This window comes from Symphodus melops (assembly GCF_947650265.1).
Source record: "Symphodus melops genome assembly, chromosome: 18".
NCBI classification, from domain to species: Eukaryota; Metazoa; Chordata; class Actinopteri; order Labriformes; family Labridae; genus Symphodus; species Symphodus melops.
The window spans coordinates 19,894,199-19,907,904 of record NC_136708.1 but is presented as its reverse complement, the minus strand read 5'-3'; the positions used below and the strand labels follow the sequence as shown (position 1 = coordinate 19,907,904).

The window sequence follows — 13,706 nt, the reverse complement described above, 5'->3', positions numbered from 1 at the left end:
TGTCTGTGCAGCAGAGAGGAGACGGTGATGATAGAGCCGCACACACACACACACACACTGCTTGTCTAACTCTGCCTATCTCTGACACACACAGACATCCTGTCTCACTTCACACACACACACACACACACACACACTTATGTGATGTTACCACCTTGCTGGCCTGGATTTTCCATTTACAGCTTATTTATTGTAACACTCTCTCTGTGCAGTCAAAATATAGTGTTTCCAGCTGCTACATGTTAGAAAGCTGCTAAAGATCCTCCTTCGAAACACATCTCACTATCCAGTACATTTAAAAAAAGAAAAGATTTAATTCTTCCGCAGTTGTCTGAACATACTGTGCCTTAAATAAAGATCTGACTGACTAACCCACAGCCCCTCTAGTTTATTTAAGTAGGCTACAATTTTTTTTGACAATAAAGTGTCTTTATTGTGTCCACGTGGTCTGTCATTGTGTTACACCAAAAAAACGCTGTAAAGCTGTTTTTTTTTTTTTTCGACTCCTGAAATGTTCTCGAATTTTTTTGTTTGCCACAGCTTAAAGTTTTCGCTCTCGAAACTGTGAAGGGGTCGGCTGAGGGTCCCAGGTGGATCGACATGAGGCAAAAAGAAGACGCCAACTGTTTTTTTTTTTACCTTCACATGACTTCTGCAAGAAACTGGAAGTATTCACAGAATCATCATCAATCAACATACAGGCTTTTATAAATGTCCTTTCCCACGTATCGAAAAAGCTGTTTTTGTTTTCAACTTTATTATCGACCTTGGGAAGTGTTGCAAACAGAGCGAGAAAAACAGTGAAATAAAAATGTCCTTGAGTTGAGATTATTTATACCAATAAAACACACCGGCATACTTTCGTCCGTCTGCATCTTCAGCTTGTTGACCTTCCTCTTGGTGAAGTAGTAGTGCTGTTGTTTTCTCCTGTTTGGACTCCATGTATTTAAATTCAGGGTGCGTGGTGAATCAGCGGGAGGTAAAACAAACAGACGCTCTGAAACATTGATCAGGTACAATATTTAAAAAATAGATTTTTTTTCTCCTGAAGCGACGTGGATTTGTTTTGAAAACCTGGCTGAGGATCAGAACACCTGTGCAACATCACCTGATTCCTTCCTTAAAATGTTTATTCATTCGCTGACACTGCGTCAGAGGTGTTGATACAACTCTATGGTAATTTTATTTAGGCCCCCCATTTTCTCATGTTTTAATTAACTTCAAGGATATGTAGCTATTTTTAGTTTCAGGGTATCACTAAGAACACAGCTCGGTTTGACTGCAAAGACGTGAGAATATTTTCACTTACATTACTCACACAACTAGTAAACCATGTGACCTACAAGTCCTGAACATTTGAACCAAAACTATAAAACTACTGAACGCACAGAGGCCTAAAATACTGTTTAAACTTGAACCTGGTTTTCTTCAGCACCACGACAGAGTTTGGGTCATTTAGCGGATTGATTAAAGCGAACCCTTTCTTTTAAAGAAACACTATACATGTGTGTGTTGTTACACGTGTACAAGCATGAGCGAGTGTGTACATTACACACAGTCGCTGAGTACAAGTGCAAAAGTACACAGCCAGGAGGCTGTTCTCTTTCCATGTGCAGATGAGCAGACTAGAGAACAACGAGAAAGCACCACAGGGACAAAGAGCTTGTATCTCAACTGTGTGTCACTTTTTATTGGAACAGAAAGAGCAAGGAGGTCAACGGTACAAAAAAAAAAAAAAAAGAAAGAAATGAGGAGAGAGAAAGAATGGAGGGCGTGAGGGGTTGGTAGTCAAGCAGAGAGCGGTCACTTAGCGCCAGAGGTGAGCTTCTCCAGGTCATGGATGCCCTCCTTGTCAATCAAACGGACGGTGAAGGAGGGGAGGTTGAGGATTAAGCGCTTGTTCAGCTGCAGGAAGAAATCGGAGGGAGAGGCGTTAAGAATAAGAATCCGAAATATAAAGAGGAACACCGGCTTTTTAAACATGGACTCTGAGCTTTATTTTAAGGGTTTAAGATGCATTTCTGAACTCCAGTCAGTCTTTCTATCTGAGATATTTAAACACATCTCGTCCACATGTTTTGGTCTCCTGGCATGTTTATGAATAGTAACCTCTGTAGACGGCTGCAGACATGATTTTAAAGGCGTTCTTAGTGCTATCTGGGAGGGTCGGTCGACGCCTTCAGTGGTGCTACGGGCTCTCTGGTTTCACTGTGGGCAGATTCCAATAACGTCAATGGATCAATAAATGAAACAATGCGGGTTAGTTTGCATAAAAAAAAAACAACAAAAAAAAACTTTGTTTACATGTCTGCTGTCAGAGAGCCCGCTGAAGGCTGCCGGCGGCCCCCTCGGCGAGGTCACAGCCGTGGATCGAACTAAAAGAACCGCTCGTGTGACTTCTCAAAGTTCACGAGTTGTGTCGTTTCCAAAAGGACAAAAAGAGGATCGAAGAGACTTTTCTCCGAGAGCCAAACACAAAACACACAAGAAGGTTTGAAAAGTCTAAACTGTGTTTGTGCTTGCTGTTCGATTTGTGGCCGTCAGAGACGAACAGTTTAGTATCAGCAGGCGAGAAATGTGACTCCCTCAAGTATTCTTCACTTTCTCTAAAAGTGATACTTACTGCATTTCTCTTCATCATAATTTAAACATGTATATAATAAAAACAAGCCATCTAAAAGTGTTTCATTAATTAGACAAGTGTAATTCAAAGTAAACCCAAAATGAAAAGCCATTTTTGCATTCTTTATATCTTTATATCTCACCTCCTCGATGCACTTCTTCAGGAGATCCACGGCCTCTTCTCGGGTCAGATCTTCAACAAAAACAAAAACAAACTAAATGAGACGACTGTCCAATCGAACCACAAACTTTACCTAGAAGCTGCAGTCTGCTTCTTACTGTGATCACTTTCACAAATAACGTTAATAAGACACCGAGATGAGATCGGATTGATCCACTCTCTGATTAAAAAACACAGAGGCTTGGACAACGTATAAACATAAATATAAATAAGACTTTCTATCACTGAAACACGTCGTCTTGTTTGTGCATCAAAAACAAGAAATGACTCGATATATTGGGCGATGTGTGTCCAAGGTTAAGACCCCCGTTCAGTGAGTATTAAAACAAAGTCCATGACCTTGTCAGTGAACCTGCGAGGCGGATCTGTGGACTGACCCGGTCTGTAGTGCTGGTCGAGGATGGACAGAGTGAGGTACGCTCCGTAGCCGTGGGCGGCGAAGGGGGCCTTGGCCAGGGAAGACAAGTAGTCCATGTAGTAGAGACCAGGGCCGTCTGCGTCATCGTAGCCCGCCAGCAACAGGTTCACGTGGTAAGGAGTCTGCAGAGGGAGAGGGGGAGAGAGAGAGAGAGAGAGAGAGGGAGAGGGAGAGGGAGAGGGAGAGGGAGAGGGAGAGGGAGAGGGAGAGAGAGAGAGAGAGAGAGAGAGAGAGAGAGAGAGAGAGAGAGAGAGAGAGAGGAGGATTAACATTCAGATCTATAAGATGGATTTTAAAGTCATTCAATCTTTTATTGGAAAATGTTGATACACATATTTTCTGTTATTTTAGCTCAGCGTATTCGGAGAAATGTTTGATTCACTGTTTGGATATATTTAGAGTGAGCGCTGTTTCACCATCAGCTGAATCTGAAGACAAAGTTGTGAACATGAACAGTAGCAGTGCAGTAAACCGTCACAGTGATTTAGACTTCGTCTCTCCAACTAAAGAGGGGACAACATTACGATTAGCACGCGGCTACAAAGACGTTCAGCACGTCAGAACGTATCTTTTTAAAAACACCTTTCATCAACAAGTTCACGACCGCTGAGCGCTTGAAAAGTACAACTTCTTCCTCAACTCCCCCCCCCCCCAAAAAAATGGAAGAAATGGAGTGGCGTGCGGCGAGATGAGAGAGGAAAGGTGAAAGGGCGTCACAGGACGGAGAAGGTAAGCATGTACGTGTGTGTGTGTGTGTGTGTGTGTGTGTGTTCGAGAGCGTCACTGGCAGTGTGACATCTGCAGGGAGTCAACACCCCTGTTGCTCCATCCTTTGCGCCCCCTCCCCTCTCCTCTAACCCCCCCCCCCCCCCCCCTCTTCACCCTGGAGTCGTGCCAGGGCTCATTAAAAACTTCTGAAGTCGTTTCTCTTGCCCCTTCCTCCTCCCCCCTCATCTTCTCTTTTTTAAATTACATCTTTTACGCTCGCAGCCTCGTTCTCCCTTCTCTTCCTCCAAAACACTCATTTTCTCTCTTCGCCGCTGCTGTCCCCCCCCTACCCCCCCGAAAACCCGTTTAGAAAAAAAATCCCTTTAAAGCAAGACAATTTTGAGGGATTTCAAAACAACTTGTGGCCTAAATTCTTGAAGAAATGCTGCACTGATGAACATGCAAGAGGAAATTAAAGGTTGCGTTTAGAATGAGGCAAACGGGATTCATAATACGAAGCCAGACGAGTCGTGATCTCCACCTGGCCTCACCTCTCAGCCGACCTGCTCACTGCTGTGACTCGTGTGCGTTGGCACCGTATGTGCCACGAGGGCAATAAGGATTGTTCTGCTCCCCGTGGAGAAGGCTTTAGTGTGCACACACACACACACACACACTCCTGAGAAAGAGGTGTGTTTCTCAGGATGAATATCTAAGTGTGTGTGTGTGTGTGTGTGTTTTAACTCCTCTGTGAGCTTGTGAACACCCCAGTGGCGTCACCCCCACCCACCACACACCTGTCTCACTGGTTACAATGTAACAATAATACGGACTTGGCATCAAAATAACCTTCGCTTCTCGTGTCACCTCTGAGGGATCCGAGCAGCTTGTTAAGCAGCCACCTGAACTCACACCCGGCTTCACATGCAAACATTTCACATGTACGCTTCTTTATTTTCTATTATACGTTTTGTACCCGCCCGCTGTGACGCCGCGCTCGCAGCCAAAACAAGACGAGCGGAGGAACAAAAGCCCCGACCTGACACGATCACCTTTCAACTCTGTAGCATAGCTTAGCATAATGACTGGAAACAGAGGGAAACTGCTAGCGTGATTCAGTGCAACGTTAAGAACCAGTCACCAACGCTACGTTTAAAAAGGAGCAACGTGTTAGTTCTGTTTATTCATTTGTTGACTTTAATCTTTTAAACCCATCAAACATGGCGGCACTCACGCTCCAATCCTGTAGCGGTAATGTTCGTAACATGCTAACCTTTTTTAAACTACAAAAGAAGAAGACAACAAAAAAAAACCAAACAAACAAAGAGAGTAATCTACGATAGATGACACGGCGGAGCTTCAAGACCTGCCCGCTTCTTAAAATGGGGGGAACCGCACGACTGACGTCCTACATCCTTTGATCTTTAAAACAAACAATGTTGTAAACACATTTTGTTCAGCGTCCCGTTCGTTTGAGACCAGAGAGCTAAACATTTGTGACGTTTTTGCGCGACGTGTAACTCATCTGAATGTCTCTCGATTCATTTTCAGTCGTTTGTTTAATTGCTGATGCTCGACCTCTATCTGCGAGCTGAACACGTTCTGAGCTGGTTCTGTAACCTTTGACCCAAAGCTAAGCTAGGCTAATCTTAAACGAACTTGCGGCGCTAGCTTTATATTTCGTGTAGAGACGTAAGAGTGGCATCAATCTCTCCTGAACCGTTTGGAAGAACGCCAACGAGTGTTCGTCTAAAAGGTCACTCTGTTCTTTGAACACGCGTTAGTGGACGGTTCGGACAGAAACACCTCGAGTTGAGACGCAGAATAAGGATCAGAGCGTTAAAAGAATCATCACCAACTCCCCCTAAAACTCGACTCTTCCTCCCTCGCCCCCCCCTTCCTCCCTCCCTCCTTATTTCTGCACCCTGCCCCGGGGCATGTTCTCTTTATTGGCATTTCTCCTCAATCTGCTGTATTAATTGTTCATCTGTGCAGGAGCAGGGGAGCCGTGTGCAATATGGCGCCAGTAATTATTTGTGCCCATTGTGTGCCCGTGCTACAAAATATCTTCCGAAGCCATATGGGGCCAGCTGCACATCAGCAGCATGAAGCGACAAACTGTTGCTTATCAGGATTACAGGAAGAAAAAAAGACTCCAACTTCAAAAGCTTAAAATTGTAACTTTTTCCAACATGGTGCAGATAAAAACCGACGGCTGGGAGGCCTTTAGGCGTCATGGCTACGTCCAATTTTTCGATCTATTAGCCATCTGCCTTCACCGAGTTTCGCTGCAACAATTTAACCCCGTTAATCCCGCGAAGATCGCCGCGACATTCAATTAACTATCAGTCAAATCTTTGTTGTTTTTTAATTCGGTCTGAGCAGAACCTTTCAGCACATCAGTCAGTCGGCTAAAACAAACAGATGCTGAGTTTTCTATGCCCCCGAAACTTTGCAGTTGTTGTTCTGCTTTGTGGTGAATTTCATGTGTATCATTACTGATATGCATGCAGCACAGCCGAGGCCTCAGGTGATTTTATTTACTGTGTCTCTGTAAAGCCTGAGTGAACGCTGCACTCCAGAGGTTAGCCGAGTTGTTTTTGTGGACGGCGGGCTGGTAAGCAGCACACGGTCGTATGTGAACGGTTGGGGTGGGGTGGGGTGGAGGGGGGGGGGTTCACTCGCTCTGCGCCGACATGCTCTGCTGACTTTAGCTAACTACACCTCCCGGAGGTCTGCAGCCACTCGGGTATGACATCTTTCAGACTAAAGGACTCATCTGTAATTTATCCTGCAGGAATAAGGCCATCAGAATTAACAATATACCACTGATTAATTTATCAGCCTGTGGTTTTTAACCTAGGGCTTTGGACATGCCAGTGGGAATCATGCAATGACTTTTTTTTGGGGGGGGGGGGGGGGGGGGGTCAGAAAATGATTTAAGGATGGTAGAAAAAAGGAAACGGGGATGTGATGTACAAAAGCAGATCATTATCTCTCCTCTCTGTCTGGGCTGAACTTTAATCTGCACTGATTTAATCAGATTAATTAAAAGAAACTCAAACATATGCAGCCAGTTCCCCCAGACTGGAGCCGAGCGCAGTCTTTGGGACTACAGGCGGTTTTTTTCTCTCCCCCCAAACAAATAAACATTTTGTTTTATTCAAAAAAAAACGAACTCAGTCTCCGGTTCACAAATCAGCTCGTGGTGTCAAAGTTTATTTTTGCTGCTGATCATGTTGCATGTGATTCGTCTTTTAACGTTGTGTGGAAACAAAAAAGATCAAATACACAACCGTTAAAACGCTTTCTGTGATTTTTTTGTTGTTGGTGTTTTTAAAGGAATTTAAAATGACTGTGTGTGAAATCAGTCCAGACAGGCCGACTCTGATGAACTCAGGTGACCTCATGCTGTGTGTCATGTGACCATCGCCACCTGATTAAACTGTGTTAGGCTTCAGCATTCTACCTGACGGATCATAATAGATTTATATGTTTTTATAGCTGCATTGATTGTTCTTCGTTTTAAACGATGCGTCTTTTTTAAGCACAATGAAAATGTGTATTCACAAAATCAAAGGTAAAGTTCTCCCAGTACGTTTCAGAGAGTGAAGTGAATTCATCATTTCCAGGATGATAAAAATTCATTACTAATATTTTGGCCAGGTTTTCATGTTATCCCATGCCTAATGAAAGCACACGTGTGTTGTTGTGAAATACATTCGGAGGAACATTTTGTCCGAATGTCAAAGTCACGATTATGAAGTCGTTTTAATTCTGACAACTTTCATCAAGTTTCAGTATTTTTCTGAATCCACTCGTTCAGGATTCTGAAAGGTGAGGATCAGCTGTTTTTTATTCTCTCTTCATTAAACACGGTCAAGGTTTTTTTTTTCCAGGCAAAGGAAGAACTTTCAAATACGTTACCTTGAAACTCACAAAATCTGAACTCTATAGAATAAGAATAATGCACATTGGCTGAAGTCACAAATAATTCAGAAACTTTTTCAGACTGCTATATCACACGTATCTCCTTCATATTTCTTTAAAAACCTTATTCCACCTTCATGGAGGGTTTCTCTTAGTTCGACAGCACGCATTACAGAGTCTACCAACTCAACATGTTCTGGAGGTTAAAAAAAAAAAAAAACACCGTAAAAAAAAAATCTGTTTATACAAGATAATTTGCAAATGTCCGTGTACTCTGGAGGTTGATGAATGTGAGAGGAGCATAGCTGCAGGAAGGTGTGGGATGCCGAGGAGAAAGTGCTATTGCTTCAGTTTCTGAGCACTCCTGAGGACGCAGCGTTAGTAAATCCTGCACTCATAAAACCAGATTCATAACCGTGAGGCACGAAGAAGGAGAAGAAAAAAAAAAAAAACGATACACTCGCTGCTTATGGCAAGACATGAATATAAATGTTATCCTCCGCAACATGTACAACCTTGACAGAATGAAAACGATCCTGATCCTATAGGTCCCTCTGTGCGCCCGCTGTGTATTGTGTGTGTGTGTGTGTGTGTGAGAGTGTATGTGCGTGTGTGTGTGTGTGAGAGAGTGTGTGTTGACTCCTTCTCGTTCTCACACTCAAGTTTGTCCACTGGGCCTGCTCGCCTCCCCCCTGAGACCCCCGCTGCTCCTCCTCCTCCTCCTCCTCTATCCCCCGTTCGATGTGTCCCACATTCCCTCCACTGCCACACTAATTGTTTTTTGTAATTATTTTCACCCTTCTGCGTATTGTGACAAGCAGCGGCTGCACCGCTCTGAACAAATTAGTGAAAGAGACGCAGCGCGCCGGGGTCGAGCAGAAGTGACTCGAGCCGAGCAGGTTACAACTTCAAACACAAGCAGCTGAGCAGGACAAGTTCAAATCAGTGTCACATATACGCACGGCTGAGGAGTCAACGACTACTTTGAGCTTAGTTCATCCATGCGTGTACAAGAACACGCGTGTGTTTGCTTTATGTTTGTTTCCTCCACATTTTTATTGGCCTTCTTTTCTGTGTTTGATTATTATGTCTTGTGTGTCTGATGTGTGTTTTCGGTTTACGTTTGATTAATTGATTTCTGTAGATTATTCTTGATGCTTGTGGATTTAGATTGCTCCTTTTTTTTTTTTTTTTTCCAAATTAAAAAAAGTCGTTTCTCTAAAAAGTTGGTTAGCTGGATAAATGAACTCATTCTATAACTCCACTGAACATCATCCCTTCAACAATTAGTTCATTTTCAGCTCGACAGGAAGTGTTGAGAAGAGAGTAGGGGATGATGTGCAGCAAAGTGTCGATGTCAGATATGATTGAACCCTCGGTCGTCACGACGACGACAAAAAGCCGTGAGACCTCGGCGCTCTGCGATCGCTCATATGTTCGGCACATTGTAAAGGATTTGGAGGTTCCAGCGTCTTAGCTGTTTTTCGTTGACATGTTTTAAATGAATGACGAGTATTCGGTTTTGGACTGTTGCACGGACGACACCTTTAAGGACTGGAGAAACTTAAGAGGATATTACAGTCGATTAATCAAAAATGATGCTAAGCACAAGCCGTGCTCAGTGGATTTCTTTGCACCTTCATCCAGTCCTTGTTTGTGTATTTCTGACTCTCCTGCCAGGTCTAACGGCTGTTTTGCTTCTGGAGCTATCTCAGTTCTCTGCTCGGCCTTAAGGACACACATAATAATTTCAAAAAGCGCTGCAGTTTCTGGAGACGTGTTCTGCATGAATAAACAAGCCGACTCACAAACACACAGTCCGATAAATTAGCTGCTAACCTCGCCTGGTTGTAAATGGAAGCATGCACAGGAGAGGAGGAAAATTCTGCACCTCAACTCTTCTGTTTTTTTTCTTTACGTTTGGATTCACAGGTCACATGTTTGATGATACAGGAACAGTGAGTGCGCAGTTGGGATGATGATGATGGTGTGGTTGGTGGTGGTGGGTAGGGGGAGGAGGAGGAGGGGGAGGGGGGGCAGCAGCAGTAAGGGCTCAGGTGTGTTCATGAAGTCTCAAAGGGAGAAACCTTCATCACCACTCACAACAAGCTGACAAATGTACCTGGCTCTGTCAAAATGAATCCACGGCTTCGGCTCAGACGTCTCAAGCTGATAAAGACGAGTACAAATCGCACCTGAGACTGAATTGCCACCTGATCTTCAGACGAACGCCAACACTCCTAATACGTCATCAAGACGAACACGGTCTCTCTGTAGTGTTGAAATGACTCAATTTGCTTTTGGGCCAAAAAAAAAAAAAAAAAGTCATTTCAAGCAGATATAGAAACATTTATGACATGGTTGAGTAATCTCTCACATACAGACACCAACCCTTCAATTTGAAGTGAATATTACTTCAACTTATGGGAATTAATTTGTGATTCTATCACAGCTTCCCTGGAGCTAAATGAGATTACAAGTGCTAACAGAGGAATGTAATTAAGTTCAAATAGGAATTAAAATGGTTATAGGTATGTTCCCTCATCAGCCCATGATGAATCTGCTTAATTCAGAGGATGACCACTGGAACACAGCGTCAATTAGCTACTGAGGAAATGTGCAGAGATAACTGGTGTTGGAAGTAAGAGCAGTTGCTTTGCTTCGGCACAAAAAGGTAGAAAGACATCGTCAGACGAGAAGCATAAAAATGAAGCCGAGCGGAGAGGACATGATGACATCACAAAGGGAATCACAGCGGGCGTCTTTGAAAGACGGCAGCACGCGCCTGGTCGGCTTCTATTCTGTCAATATCTGTGTGACCTGAACTTTCTTACACATTTTCCTCTGTATCTCAGTGACCGTGTAATACCAAGGAATCGCAGTGTTTTAAGTAAAACTAAATCGATTTTTTTTCCCCTCCGGCAAATAAGCCGCATTACAGCTCAGTCAATATATTTAGGAAACTTTATTTTTAATTTTAATTTGTCTCTCCAAGTTTGGTGCTAAAGTCTGAAACATTCACTTTTTTCTGAATTTGTCACAAAATCAATTGTCCCCAAAGAGCACATTGTGTGTGTGTGTGTGTGTGTGTGTGTGTGTGTGTGTGTGTGTGTGTGTGTGTGAGAAAGGGCCGACGACATCAGTCCCTCAAATCTTTGAAGCCGCAGTAACTCAGGACAAAAAACAAATCGCTGCAATATTTATTAATGTGTAATCAAAGCAGAGGAAGGAATCAGGTCTAACCTGAGGACACATCTGGAGAGGAGAGACGGTTGCATACAGTCTTTTTGTTAAATGTTCAATTTGAAACAAAAACCAAATGCAGACTCTATGAACTCAACGTTAAGTCCTGTGGGTTCGAATCCGACCACAGTCCTCGACTGCATGTCGTCCCCCACTCTCCCAAAGGTTCCTGTCTCTCTTCAGCTATACCATCTCATTAAGAATGAAAGGCTAAAAAAAATAACTAAAAAAAAAGAGCTTTGTTTTTTATTATAAGTTGTTTTGTTCTATGCAGAAAATGTGCTCCTAAACTCAAACAGTTATAAAGTCATGGTTATTTTTACAGTCACATCTCTCCTCTTACTGGTTTATGAAACGGCCAAACATTTTCCCTGGGCTTTATAAAACTATTCTCACAAAGTAATGGTTAGTGCCGTCACTTAAAGGGAAGCGGATGGAGCTTTAACGGGCTGACAGTAAAAGACTCCAGATTTTAAATAAAACATCAGCGCCAACAATGGACAAATGATTTAAAATAACAAGCTCAAATAAATACTAATTCATTCTTGACAAAGCTCATGTTTTATGATTTTGCAAAGAACGCTTGGTTGTTTCTTTCTTCTTCTTTTTTTAACATGTGATAAGTCAAAATGGATCACAACAGTACCGTGTACTGACCTCACAAAAAGTTACTTCATGTGAACATAACTAACTACAGGCAGAATGCTCCAGGTTCTTCTGTTGTCAGCATGCCCACATAGGTTACTAAAATTCATTTTATAACTCATAAACTGTTAAATTCCACCTTAAAAATCGTGTTGCTGGCAGTTATGTTGTTTAAACTCTGAATGGTCTTCACAGTGCTCACAGAGAGGTTTGTCAGTCAGTGCGTGGACGCCCCAGGACACGCGTCTATTTAGACGACTAAGAGCACAGATTGCATCTTTATGTTGATAGTAAAACGTGAGATGTCTTTCAGAGATTGCGTTGTAAAAGCCGATCGTTGTATCGTGAGTGTTGGGATAGTTACCCTGCTTCGAAGGTAGTCTGCAAGGTTCTTTCGTGTGAAGTTCGCTGCTGCTGATGGACTGAGTTCATAACCTAATAAAAATAAAAACAAACACCACATTCAATAACTTTGTTTAAATGGACACAAATAATAAGAATAAGAAGCCGGATCAGACTAAAAATGCTTCACGTAAACGTCAATCCGAAGTGATTGATCTGATCTGGCTGATTCAAAAAGATTTTATACGAACAAGATGGGTGGTTAAAGTTGTTTGTTGTTTGATGGATATTCATGTTTACAAACTTGATCTGATTGTGTCTTCCTGGTTGGGGTGAAATCATTTCTACCACGCATATCTTCCCCTCTTCAACTGGGCATAAATTACTACGACTACATCTGAAGGGTCCTGCAGACTTGCACTCTACCCTTTATAGATTGCAGAGAAACTACAGATACTTCTGAACCTTCAGCTTAATAAGGAAGAAAAGATGCAAATAAATACAGGAGATCCTAAGTCACAGAATAGAGGAGAATAAAATCTATGTCACACAGTGAGGAAAGTAGAAGAGCAACACGGTTGGTTGTTGTAATAAGCGGACATTGGTACGCATTTTGGCTTCCCGAGACAAGAAGAAGAAAATTAAAGAGAAAAACTGAGTGCAAATATTACAACAAGAGACAGAACTACACAAATAGCACAACCCACATGATGCAGCATTCAATCAATCAACAGCACAATGAGAAGCTCCGATCACCTCTAGATTCTTTTAAAATACATCCTGATAGGATCCTGTTGTGACTCGTTACATCCTTATAAAACAACAGATCTCACAGTTACTCACCGTTCCTCATTTTGTAGAGCTGCACGTTCTTCTGGATGTACTCTGCAAACTGCACCGTGTCTCCTGCCTCTCCAACACACAGGAGCAAGATCTTCTCACTCAGTTTGAACATTTTGTCATAGTCTGAAAGAAACAACAAAAAACCACAAGGAGCATTATTTCATTATCTTCCGGTCGACTACTTTCACTTTCACTAACAAGAAACCAGTTTGGGCAGGCCATGCTGACTTTAAAACAAGTTTAATGCATTTAATAAATAATAAAGTTTGATAAAAAAGTTCCATAACAATGCCTCTTTAAACGCTGTTATCAGAAAATGAAACAGAAATAACATTAACGTTTCCTTGAGCTAGCCGCAGCTACATTTGTTCGCTCAGATTACGAATTACATGAAAAATTGGTGATGAAATATAAGAATTGGGAGGGGCTACACGTTTAATATTGATCTTGACATGCGAAAGCAAAACATTTAAGCACCTATTGTGATAACAGGTATGTTAGCAGGTGTTGCTAAAAGAGCCGGCTAGGTGGCTAACTGCTAAGCTAACGCGTTGTCATACCGTGTTTCATCTGAATGATGCTGCTGGCTGCCACATTATCAGCCGCGACCAGGACGAAGTCAGGTCCCTGTATCCCGATTAAATACTCCATGGCTTATGAACAAAAAAAAGAGTCTGAGTAATTCTCTTGAGAAAGAAGGCGAGTATAAGCCTCGTCAGTGCAGATTACACAGCAAAAGTTTTAGATTTGATGGGCGAGGGTTGATGTCGTCAC

The 13,706-nt window shown here is 42.6% G+C and overlaps 1 protein-coding gene across 1 annotated transcript; it reads right to left on the bottom strand.

Moving 5' to 3' along the window:
- Positions 1 to 1,663: 1,663 nt before the first annotated feature.
- psmb2 (proteasome 20S subunit beta 2) lies at positions 1,664 to 13,634 on the bottom strand. Its single transcript, XM_079367387.1, has 6 exons — positions 13,493 to 13,634; positions 12,933 to 13,055; positions 12,112 to 12,182; positions 3,181 to 3,343; positions 2,766 to 2,815; positions 1,664 to 1,905 (listed from the first exon to the last, which is right to left on the bottom strand). Exons 1-6 carry the CDS (start codon positions 13,581 to 13,583, stop codon positions 1,804 to 1,806), a joined length of 600 nt encoding a protein of 199 aa, XP_079223513.1. The 5' UTR covers positions 13,584 to 13,634; the 3' UTR covers positions 1,664 to 1,803.
- Positions 13,635 to 13,706: the final 72 nt, after the last annotated feature.